General features: G+C 36.3%; 1 protein-coding gene across 1 annotated transcript in view; it reads left to right on the top strand.

The window, feature by feature from the left end:
• The first annotated feature begins 6 nt into the window (after nucleotides 1-6).
• LOC109540804 (iduronate 2-sulfatase) overlaps nucleotides 7-12,534 on the top strand; it is a 16,761-nt gene continuing 4,233 nt past the window's right edge. Inside the window, exons 1-5 of the mRNA XM_019909289.2 lie at nucleotides 7-1,106; nucleotides 8,778-8,968; nucleotides 9,025-9,202; nucleotides 9,258-9,437; nucleotides 9,490-9,615. Of these exons, the coding sequence (XP_019764848.1) occupies nucleotides 1,088-1,106; nucleotides 8,778-8,968; nucleotides 9,025-9,202; nucleotides 9,258-9,437; nucleotides 9,490-9,615 (694 nt within the window). The 5' untranslated portion in view covers nucleotides 7-1,087. The remainder of the gene's footprint in view (nucleotides 1,107-8,777; nucleotides 8,969-9,024; nucleotides 9,203-9,257; nucleotides 9,438-9,489; nucleotides 9,616-12,534) is intronic.

Below are 12,534 nucleotides of genomic sequence, written 5' to 3' on the forward strand. Positions count from 1 at the left end.
CCCATAAACAACAATGGGGAAGATTTATTTGACATTTGACTTGCGTTATCGCATTCATCCACAGAATATTTTCCTACAGTGGGTTATTTCATGATTTAACCTGTAGCTCTTTATCGTCTGTAGCGCCTCTGGCGACTATGAAAGTCGGTTACTATGGTCGTCGTTCTCGGTTAGGTTTTTAAGTGTGTGGGCTTTCTTGTGTCACACAATCAAGCACACTTTAAATAAACAACTTTTAATAAATTAACAATAAGTAGAGAGTAAGCGGGGTGTGCGCGCGCGAAAGTGCAAAAGGAGACTCCCTGTTGAGAGGGGACGCTGAGCGTCTCTTCTTGGGCGTTGTCCCTTCGAGAGAGATGTCTGCTATGTTGTCTCTCTCACCACGGCCTATTGGTATGCCTGGCATCCAGCAGGGTTGCCAACGTCAGCCAACCTTTTGGGGCGAATTCGTGTTGTCCAGATTCGCCACAGGGCTCCCCCCCAGCGAAGTAGCTATCGGTTGTGAGCGATTCTTTGGCTTGAGTATCTCAGAGTCGGTTGGCGTAAGAATGCTCGAGTGCCCAGGGCATGCAGCTGACTATCTCTGACTGACAGTTCGGTCGTGTTTGTGTAGACAAGATACAGGAAAATTGATATGGCATATACTTGCGCTTTCTAGTTTGTTGGGCTAGTTATCTTTTCTAATGTTATTTAAATTTTTAATCTAGTTATTATCAAATTTACTGCATGTTCAAATTTATTTTAAATAATTGTTTAAAAAATTTACCGATCATTCCGTTGGATTGGAACTGATATGAATATTTTTATTCTTGTCGAATATGCACAGTTGCAACAGGATAGACAAAGATAGCCTATTAGCTGTAAGTTAGTTGTTTTTAAAACGAAAATTAAACGATCACTGTCTGTGATCAAGGTTACATTCTGTGATGTAATAGTGATGTATAATAAATAGTAAAAATGTAATGTGTGACTTTAAACTGTGAAGTTTAGAAGAAGCAGATCACAGTGGTTATTTCACGGTCATCTGTTTGTTACGTTCAGGTCTTTAATCATCTTCAACGATTAGCAATACCTTCCTATAGGCAAAATGCCGTCACTAATTTTGGGTACCTATTTTAGAAATAGTTCACTTATATAGTGTATATAGTATAGATAAGTTTATATTTCAAATTGATTTAAAATCGAATGCATGATAGGATAATAAACTGCTTAACAAAATGAACGTTACACGGCCAAATGTACCCCAACTTTGAAACGGGACAAATTATGATTTCTGTTTTGTTTGTTGTGTTTGTTTCTGTGCAAAATTAAAGTAATTGCAAAATTTCTGAAACTTTGGCATGCTCCGAGTTTAGTAAAGAAAACGAAAATTTTTGAAAAGTGAATATTTTTTATACCTAATATCCGTACAATAAATTCGAGACATTTCAATTTATATAAGCTGCATTATAACATTGCAGAAACAGAAACTTTCAAGAGATCCTTAATGTCCCTTTGAGAAATGTTTCTATGAAATATTTCCAACATTTTTAAATATCCATTCAATATACAGGGTGTCCCATTATGACCCAGGTAGCACAGTACGTCTTATGGACGACTAAACGACGTCATGAGATTCGGCTAGAAGACGTCAGATAGCTGGTCGTTTGGACGTCCAAATGACGGCCACAGGACACATATATCAGACGTCTGTTTAAGGACGTCGGTTAGACGTTTGTTTAATGACGTCCGTTAGACGTCTGCTTACTGGCGTCAGTTAGACGTCTGCTTAATGACGTCGGTTAGACGTCCGTTTAATGACGTCGGCTAGACGTCTGTTTAATGACGTCAATTTTTGGACGTCTATTTATGTCTGTACTTGGTCGTCAGTACAATTACTTCATATTGGGGGAATGTCGGGGTTACAATAAGACTAGAATCTTAAATCGTATTTTATTGACAAGAAGGCAGAATGCAGATAAAGATGGTTGTGTTTGTGCGCCAAAAATGTTTAAATCGTATGATATAAAGCAAAAAATTGATAATTGATGGATTACAGCGCCACCTGTCAAAATCGAAGTAAATGTTTTAGATAAATTATTCCCAGTTTTTGATGTACTATTTGGATCTCCAATAAAATGTTACAAGCGTCTACGTATACGACACTTCTTGTCACTTCTATCGATTGCGGCGATTCAAACCAATCAAATAAGCCTACCGGTTTCTTGTTATCGAACGTATCGTAGACAAGTTCTACAAATTAGTTAAGACGATCTAAGGTTAGGTGATTTTGTTTATTATTTGATGATAATTATTTTATAAATTGTCGAGATAAACAACCGCGAGTCCAACAATCATTTTTTTTTCATTCTCTCGTGACTTTCGAACCCTATATAAGCTCGAGATAAAAATGACAAACAAATAGCATCGTACGGAAATTTATAAGTAAACTTTATACGCTCTTGGCTAGTAATTTATAATTTTTTAAGAGGGATTGTTTGAATTTGTTGGAAGAAAAATAATACCATTCTCTTTATATTAGTACAAAGAAAGATAGTGATAATTATGAGTATTTTTAAATTGATAATAAATTATTAATAATTTACAAATGATTTATTCTGATCAGCTTAAATAGGTATCAGATTTTGTATTCATAGTATTTAAATGAACAACTTAAACCATTAAATAAATCTCTTAAAAGTTTGGCTTATTGTATATTTGACAGTATAATGAATATCCTTACATACATCGATACATTTATATGGATAGTTTTCAAATTAGTAATTACCATATCTATATATATATATATTTATTTATCGGTAACTTATAATAAATACCACCCTGTTTGTAATAACAAGTGAGAGTGCTTATCACATTAAATACTAAAAATGTAATAAAACAATATTGTATTATTGCTAAAATATTTAAAATTTCTGATTACAAATCCTAGTATTTTGTATGCCTGAAACAATGAAAAAAATTAACATAGTATATACTACCTACTAAAAGGTCGCTCTACGTTGTTGGTCTTCCACTTTTGTTAGGATAGTGGAAAAGGCAATTATTTTCATATGTTGCTTAGTGTGACATGTTAAACAAAGTCCAACACGATATCAATAAAATCCAAAGAGATTACGGTTACAACAAAATACCGGGAAAAATCACCTAACCTTAAATCGTGTTAAATCATCACAAACCGCTAGGTTCGAATCGCCGCAATCGATAGTGACAAGTGACAAAAACTGCCGTATACGTCGACGTTTGTTAAAAACGTTGTGGTTACCATCATAGATAAAGACGAGTACCATACGTACTATATAGGTACGGTTACCATTTGAAATTCTCAAGTTGACCCCTGCCTAGCCTACAAGGTCGAAGTAGGCGTTGTTTTTCTGACACGAATAAAATTCCCCCTCCCAGATATTAACTTCTGACATTTGACAACATTTTTTCCTCAGATGACTCGTTTCCGAAATATTTAAGCGTTTCAAGATAAAAAAAAATCACCCTGTATCTTGACTAGATTTGTATTAGCCGTTTTTTCTGTAATATGTTTTAAAAATTTTAAATAGCTACGAACTAAAGCAGGCTGAAATGATACAAAAGCTATAGAAAGCCAACATAACGGAATTTATTGCTGCTATAAATGTCGAAACAAATAAATAAATAAAAACAACATCATTAAAATATCTGATTTTCAATATGACCTCCGTTAAACGGTAGACATGTTCTATAATCTATTTGAATTTTATCGATAACGTTTTGAATATATTGGTTTTGATTAATATTAATATCGTTAATTGCATCCACTATTTTAAGGCGTTTAACTAGAGTCTCATACACAATATTCTTTAAATAACCCCAGACAAAACAATCAAGAGGCTTTAGGCAATAGGACAACATTTTCAACACAAAATTAACATTTTTATTTAAGAACAGTGCCACCGGCCAAACGTGCGGCGAAAAACGGCTAATACAAATATACGAAAAATATTTATTTTTGAAATATGGAAAAAATTTCTATTGGTATGTAAAAATATATAGGGTGTTTCATTTTCAAAAAAAGACTTTATGTTGTCAAATTTTGACATTTTCGTGTTTTATATTTTTATTTTAAATTGAGATTGCGTAGTTAAACAACTTTTGTATTGGTCACTTTCACAATTCTTTTGAAATAAACGATCTAGAGGGGTGTCAACTTATGAGGAAACACCCTGTACAATAATATTACAAAACGTATTTATTAACGTTAATATTCAGGGTGTACTCATTGATATCTCGTATATCATAAGAGATGCGAAGTCGGTTAAATTTAGGGCAAAGTTGCGCAATACTACAAAAGCAAAGTGGTATTTTAAACGTTGATACCTACCTTAAGAAATATTCGCAGGAAACCGAGACTTGCACAAATGACTTTGAAATTTTTTCTGATCTTATTTGGACTTTACTTTAAAATAATGGTCACATTATTAGAACACATTTTAATTCTCCATCACATATCTTTATCCATCACATTTATAAACACCGACTTGTGTGTGATACCGGTTTGTGATTTCTATATATTCATAGTCATTCAAGAGTATTTATATTTAAGAAAGTTTTAGGGTACGACCTTATAGAACTCACGTAGGGGAGAGTGGGGGAACATACGCCGTAGGGGTAATTCCGACCATAAAGTTTCTCCCAATAACACAAATTTTAGACCGGTTAATGTGAACCGATCAAGCACGTAAACAAACCTACATCAGAGACAACTTGTCTTTGCCTACATCCAGAATCATATCACGCACTGTTCCGGAATGCTGCATATTTTCTACGCACAATATCATCTAAAAGCAAGTGTTACTCGAAGAAAGTGTTAGTTTAAACGTGTATGTTTCAGTAGCGGTAAGTTTTAAAAATAGTTGGTTTATACAGGGTGTCCCGAAATTAGGTGGCCAAAACAGAACAGACATGTACCCCAGGTGGGTAGAAACAATAGTTTCAAATCCCACACCTTCAAAAAGACGGTCAGCCTCATGGATTCTGGGGGAGGCAAAAGTTTGCACTCTAAAAAGAACAACATCATAATAGCAACATACAACTGTCGATCACTCCTGTCGGACACTCAACTCTTGGAACTAGAAAACGAACTCGGCAAAATTAAATGGGAAATCATTGGACTGAGTGAAACCAGAAGACCTGGAGAAAACCTGTTAACAATTCAATCAGGAAAAACCTTTTATTACTGCGGACACGAGAGCGAAAGTCCAAGAGGAGTAGGTTTCCTGATACACCCAAGAATGATCAAATACATTCAAAGCTATAACGGAATCTGGGGCAGAGGAGCATATCTAACCTTGGAGTTGGACTACCGAATCAAAATCATTCAGATATAAGCACCAACGTCAACTCACGAAGACGAAGAAGTATATATTCTATATGAAGACATTGGGAAAGCCCTAGACAAAGACAAATGTAATAATGACCTAGTTATTGGCGATTTTAACGCTATTGTTGGGAAAAAGCTATACTATGACGAACATTGCATTGGTAACCAAGGACTAGGAGAAAGAAACCCACGAGAACATATGTTATGCAACTTTCTTGAAAACAAAAGACTTTATGTAATGAACACCTTCTTTCTTAAACAAATGCAAAGGAAATTGACATGGATGAGCCCTGACGGCAGAACACATAACGAAATCGATTAAATCCTATCATCATCCAAGAAAATGTTCACCGACATCTCAGCTTTAAACTCTTTCAACACAGGAAGCGACCACCGGATAGTCAGAGCTAAATTATCCATAAACAAGCCGAAAAGATATATTAAACACAACATAGACTCAGACTAGACCAAAACGAATCGAAAGCCCAGTTAAGCAAAAATATAACGCCAACAAATGTTGAAAAATGAAGTGGCAATGTTAGGTATGTACCTAACAACGATAATTAAAGAAACGGCACTCAATATTACAAAAAATAAAACGAGAAAAACAATTTTTTTTTGCATAATGCAATTGTTAATTAACCTAACTGGAAAAAATCCCTTTTTTAAATTTTGTGCTAGGCTCACAGTTATGAATATTTTTTGCGTCCGCGCTTTTACCCCTTCTTGGTTCCTTAAACTATAATATTGTTACATTTCCCGGGGTTCGAATGATTCCAGTAAACCAATAAAAAAGCACAACAATTTATTGAACTCCCAAATACTAACTATAACAAACACTAACTCAAAATTATAGCTCGCGAATCGAACACACTCTGTATATCGCTTTAAATATTTCACTGTATCGCCTTGCCGTATTTATATTAGCGCGCAAGGGCTCTCGACGACCTGCGAAGATTCTCCATTTTTCCGGAATTCCATAGCCCAATCGACTATTGCCGTTCGTTCTCGAAGTATCGAGCTAGGCGTCCCGAAAACGCTGGAAGCTGCGTTGCCGCTGTGCGCTAAAAATCAAGCCGCAACAATATACAATTGCTATATTGACCATTTTTCAATTTTAAATATTGATAAATATTGATTGATTAGATCAATTTTTGAGCAATTTTAAAGTTTTAAAATTTTGGCTTATAAACAAATTTGCCCTGTGAAGCGGGACTTGCAAGAGGGAACAAAAAAGAAAGTACGGAACGATAGTACTCGGAAAGACGGTTCTTTAAGACAAGAAGAATCCAATTTGGTTGACTAGATGTTGAGATATTGCCTTTGAAAGTTGGGCAGGGTATGCGGCGTAACGGTTAATGGTGTAACAATAAATTGTTTACTGATCGATAGATTTTTCTAGGCTGTTTCCGCACCTGCTTTCAAAAAGTACATTGCACGTGTGCATCAGGGACAAAAATTTGTATATGTATTTCGGCTTCCACTGCACCGATTTTGACGATTTTATTTAAGTTGGGGTAGAAAAACGAGAGGAATACAATGTTTGTAGTTACATTTCTCAAATGAAGTTAAAAAATAAACAACTGTCAATTTTCGTAATCAAGGATTTTTAAATGTTGCTAAAAATTAGTGCAAATTATAATATCCTTATTAGGCATATTTTGTTCATTTTAAATTAGTATTAAATTGAAGAATTAACGCGTAATGTTACAAATTAATTTAATTGTTATTTAATGCATATAGTACATAGAATAACAGGAGATAAGTTATAAAATTTTGACAATTTCACTAAATTTACATAATTTACAGAATGTATGTCTAATACAAATTCATTTGATCAATTGGCATATTTTTGTTTCTTACACAACTTACTTTTACGTTACTTTCTTACAATTTCATCGTCGCTGTTTTTGTTGTCGGAAACGCATTCTTAAGTTGTTAATATGTGCAATATATGAACTGCATTTACATGGAGTTGTACATCATTGTCGCCATCAATATCAAGTTCGCTACTTCTACAACTTATTTTTCTTTATCTGTATTACTGTCTAATATATTTTCAGGTCAGGAAGTAGTAAATCAGTTGTATATGCTGGTTGTCATTTATTTTCTTTAACACTCCAACCCCATTGAGTCGGGTCCAACGAATTACCGAGCCATTGTTGCACTTGTTAATATCCTCTAAACGTACGCTTTTTTGCAGCTGATTCAGTTGGCGAAAGCATAGTTAAATTAAAAGCTTTCTTCGTAGAGCTACTTTTAAAACTTTAAAGTTCCTTCGATTAAGCTTGTATTTTTTTCTAATAATTTCATTATTTCTTGTTTGAAAAAGTAGATGTAGTATTACATCCAGTGAAAGAGTGAATAAAAACGATCAGATTTTTTATATTTTCGCATATAAGATGTGGAACTGTAAAGCCTTTCAGCTGTTTTTCCTCTCCTCGCTTTGAAAAAATAACTTTTCTTATCTACAGGCGCAGTTTCTGTTAAAATTACTAATACCTCTATATCTTCAGCTACAATGATTGCTGAATTTTTATCGGTGGCTAGACTTATAGCGGTTTCAACAATTGGAGTATGAGCGTCTTCTTGAGCTTGGCCAGTACGATATCCAGGGCATGCATTTTTATCTCAATTTGGATTGTCGCTAGGGATATGCCAGTTGAGCTATGACATCTCTATTTCATCCGAAAGCGAGCGCTCCGATTTTGAAGCGCCCATTTCAAGTTTTCCAGCCTATCCCCACCCCTCCTAATTTCAGCTCCGAATGTGCACTACACAATGTTTATACAAATTTTTGTCCCTGATGCACCCGTGCAATGTACTTTTTGAAAGCAGATGCGAAAACAACCTAGAAAAATCTATCGATTGGTAAATATTAATTTACTGTTATCAATTTATTGTTACACCATTAACCGTTACGCCGCATACCCTGCCCAACTTTCAAAGTGAATATCTTTTTTTGCATTTTCGAGCATTTTGCAGCGAACATTTCCAACCTGCGGATATCGAACCAACTCTATCTTATCGAGCATTTTATAGCGAAGAAATTAATGGGTATACATTTTTTCTGCAAAATACATACCTACCGAGTTATATGCGATTGTTTCTGAAGAAAAACGCGATTTTCGCATTTTTTTCAGTTTTCCGTTGTTTATGCAAATAGCACAACTTCAAGCTGGCGCACCTCGATATTTCCAATTGGTATACTATTCCCGAGCGGTTCCAATAGTTATCTAAGTTACGTCACGTTAGAACCATATTTGAAAGATTTCGTCGTAATTCGCCTGACCTGTACACTTGATTTATAAAATAGTTTTTGCACGGACTTATGAAACACCGTGCTTATGCTTATTTGCTTTGAAGCAAAGTTTTTCAGTCCTGCATTTAAATAATAATTTACATAATTTACAAATCTAATTTGCAGTAGTTCTCCATGTGGCAATTTACCTGCTACTATATTGCGGTCTCTGCATTAGTTATCGGCCCAATGTTCTTCTAATAATTCTGGATGATTTTAAGCCCGCTTTAGGGAGTTATGGAGATTCCGAAGCTTATACCCCCTACATGGACAAACTTGCTTCTGAGAGCTTTGTATTTACTCAGGCGTATGCACAAGTAAGCGCGGTATTCCATATTAAGAAGTGTTTAGGGAGAAATGAATTTCTTTGCAGCAAGCTCTGTGTGCACCAAGTCGCAACTCATTTCTGACCAGCCGCAGGCCTGATACCCTGCATTTTTACGACTTTTACAGTTATTGGAGGCAATTTGCCGGAAATTTCACAACTTTACCTCAATACTTCAAAGAGCATGGTTACCACTCTCATTCAGTGGGGAAAGTTTTCCATCCAGGTAATTTTCTTGTTTCATAACATCTAGGCAAGCGTCTCACGGATATTTTGTGTAGGAATTTCGTCGAATTTTTCTGACGATCAGCCCTATAGCTGGAGTCAAACGCCATTTCATCCGAAATCGGAAGCATTCAAAAATGCTAAAGTTTGTTTGAATCCAGACGGGAGCCTTGGAATGAACCTGATTTGTCCCGTACAAACCGAGTTTCAACCCTTGGGGACTTTACCTGACATAGGTTGTAACGATTATTCGTCACTACATAGATGTTGAAAATAGTAAAATTTCAGAATCAATGAAAGAAGCAATGCGCTTCATTCAACAGCAGAGAACCAATGAAGATAAACTGCCGTATTTTCTGGCGGTAGGGTTCCATAAGCCCCACATTCCTTTGAAGTTTCCAGATTCATTTTTAGGTAACAGCTTTAAGTACAAGTTTAACAGTTTTAGTAGCAGGAATACATTTAAAAAATTGCTTTATTGACAAAAAATAGCTATGCTTTACAATGATGTGTCCCAACAAAGTCAAGTGTAATTTTACATGCTTCGCCCGGTTAGCAACCTGAATTTTGGTTTATGGAAAATGCAGCGTTTACACTTGAGCCGTGTGCATTTCATGGAAATTTTTATATTCACACACATAACTACCGTAAATTATACAGAGTGTAAAAGGCCGAATTGATTTACACAAATTATTCGCAATTGGATTCTGAACATCGCTCAAAAACCTTTTTCTCTTCTCTTTTGGATTATTTCCGATTGTACCGGGGTTCTATTTTAAGTTTTTCGTTGAAATAGAAGGTGTCCCGTAAGCACATGATCAAAAGAGTACTGATATATTCGTTGGATCAAAAGAAGACGATCTGACCTAACTTTTATTAACAAAAAACGACTGCCTCCCTTGTTATTGATGGTCAAAGTTCTTAAAAAAAATTATATTTAAAAACTCGCTGTAAATTTGTTCTTATTTAAGACTCATATTTTGATGAAACAATCGAGTTTTTTTGTCGTTTTGGACAAGTGGTGAACTCTTGAGTGTCGTGGTACAAAAACTACCAGAACTTTTTATTTGGTGGATGAAATCAACTCATTTTTTTTGGTTGATGCACTTTATCATTTATTCACAGTTTTGTGCTCTTTGTAAAATCTTGTAGCATTCATAGTTTTTGCCCAAGAAAAATATGTCTGTTTTCTTGCCGCTTAACAATGTTAGACATTAACTGCAAATATCGTAATACGAGGCATAAATTAACTGTCAATCTTCTTCTTCTTATACTTTTCCGAGATCTTGCGATCTGTTAATTCTGAGCACGCATATGCAGTATGTACTCTTTCAACCAAGGACTAAAACTTTTGCTTTTGCCGTTGATACCAAAAGTGTATTTTAACAGTCCCATCAAATCCTACCAGAAACTCTAGGTCGGTATGCATAGGCGATCTCTTACGATGCGCCGGTGTTTAGCCGGCTGGTTGGCCGCAAAGCAATTTTGGTTGCACAATCGATCGATTAAGCATCTGACGCATGCTCATTTTAAAGTTGTTGGGCGATGCGGTGGAGAGTTGTCGGATAGGGATATAGGCATCTCCGAACGATCGCTAAAGCTATATTGTGAGTCACTTGTCAAGTCAAGTTCTCAACTTCTCGAGTTTTTTACACAATTTTTGTTTTCAATATATAGATAATGATCGATGTATTGTACAGTGTTAATCGGGATAATTTGGACTTGGAATTAGATTTGAACATACAACGAAAGTACGTAAAGAGAACATCAACAAGCGTGATATGCAATTCAAATGATATTCTTCTTCATTTTTGATTTTGGGCGAATCGCCTGTTCAATTATCATTCACTTGCGTGAGGTTGTCGCTCCATCGTTTCCTGCGGCGCCCAACGTCTCTTCGTCCTAATGGGGACTTGCTGAGAGCGATTCTCAGAAGTCTGCGGTAGTACGTCCTGCTTATGTGCTCATTCCATTCCTTCTTCCCGTTTGCTACCCATTCATTGATGTTCTTAACATTGCAGGCTGTTCTTATATCCTCGCTTCTCGCTCTATTCAGCACTGTTTTTCCGGTGATTCTACGGAGTATTTTCATCTCAGCTGTCTCTAGAAGTCTTTTGGTTTTCGCTGTTTCTGGCCTGGTTTCTGCGGTATATGTCATCACCGGCCTCACGACGGTTTTGCAGATCCTCGATTTAGTGTCCGTTCCCATACTCTTATTGCACCATATGGCATTCAGACAGCCAGCTATTCGCGGAATCTCCAACCAGAAGCTTTTCACCAAACATTTGGTTTTCAAAGTCGGATCTCAGTCGACTGTTTCGAAATCAATTCGAATCGTGTGAGGATCCAGGCCACCTGCATTCGATATTTCTATAAAGGCATCTTGAATCCCCGACGACTTTCACATTAATAGGAAAATTACCTTTTCTATTTCGAAAAATTTCCGCGTTATCTCCCCCAGGACTTTGGATTCTAATGTGTGTCCAAACTACAGCTCCAACACACTTTGGAAATTTTACGATTTTGTAAAAGCCTTGACGAGTTGACAAGAGTTCCGCCTCAGTTCGTGGCATATTAATATAGCTTGGCTTCAAGCTGGCTCAAATCACTCGAAGAACTGTACGAACAATTCCAGTCGCTGTAGATTTGTCCACACCAAAAAAATCTCCAGTAACTTGCAAAAATGATCCAGTTGCCAAAAACCTAGAAGTAGTTAGAAGAACCATTTCTTCAGGTGCCAAAGCGTGGTTCCTAAAAAAACATTATTTTAGATGTAAGCGGATTAATTACGCACGTGTGAATACGCGAGCTTTTTTTTATAAATAAGATGTTACTTACATTTAGGAATGTTTTCCGGGCTTTGAAGCCGTGGTCTATCGGAATTTCTTCCTGACGTTTCTTGCTACGATGCCGTGAAAAGAAGATCATTCCAACCTTCTTGAAGATGAAGAGATACTTCAGAACCAACCAGGCCAAGAATATCTACAACCGMGCGGAACGAGCTCTTTTACGGGAACGGATACACGAAACCCGCCGAGATCTTGCATATATTGACAGTAGACTCTTACCTGTCAATATAGAACTAGCCAACAAAATGCACTGTATCCATTGGGAAAAAGTGGATCGATTAACAGCTGATCGAATGATGGTGGCCGAAGCAGCAGCAACTAATCGCCAAAAGAAGAAGTTTGATGCGTTGATGGAAAAGCTTCAACGATCCAGCAAAACATGGACCATCACCCGAGGAGAACCAACGGAAGATTGTAGTCAACTTGACCAGCAAGGAACTTACTGCTGACGAACAAAGCGTGCTGGCCAAGGGAGGAAACTTTG

This window comes from Dendroctonus ponderosae, unplaced genomic scaffold (assembly GCF_020466585.1).
Source record: "Dendroctonus ponderosae isolate FM_Combo_2020 unplaced genomic scaffold, Dpon_F_20191213v2 Dpon_F_20191213_1, whole genome shotgun sequence".
NCBI classification, from domain to species: Eukaryota; Metazoa; Arthropoda; class Insecta; order Coleoptera; family Curculionidae; genus Dendroctonus; species Dendroctonus ponderosae.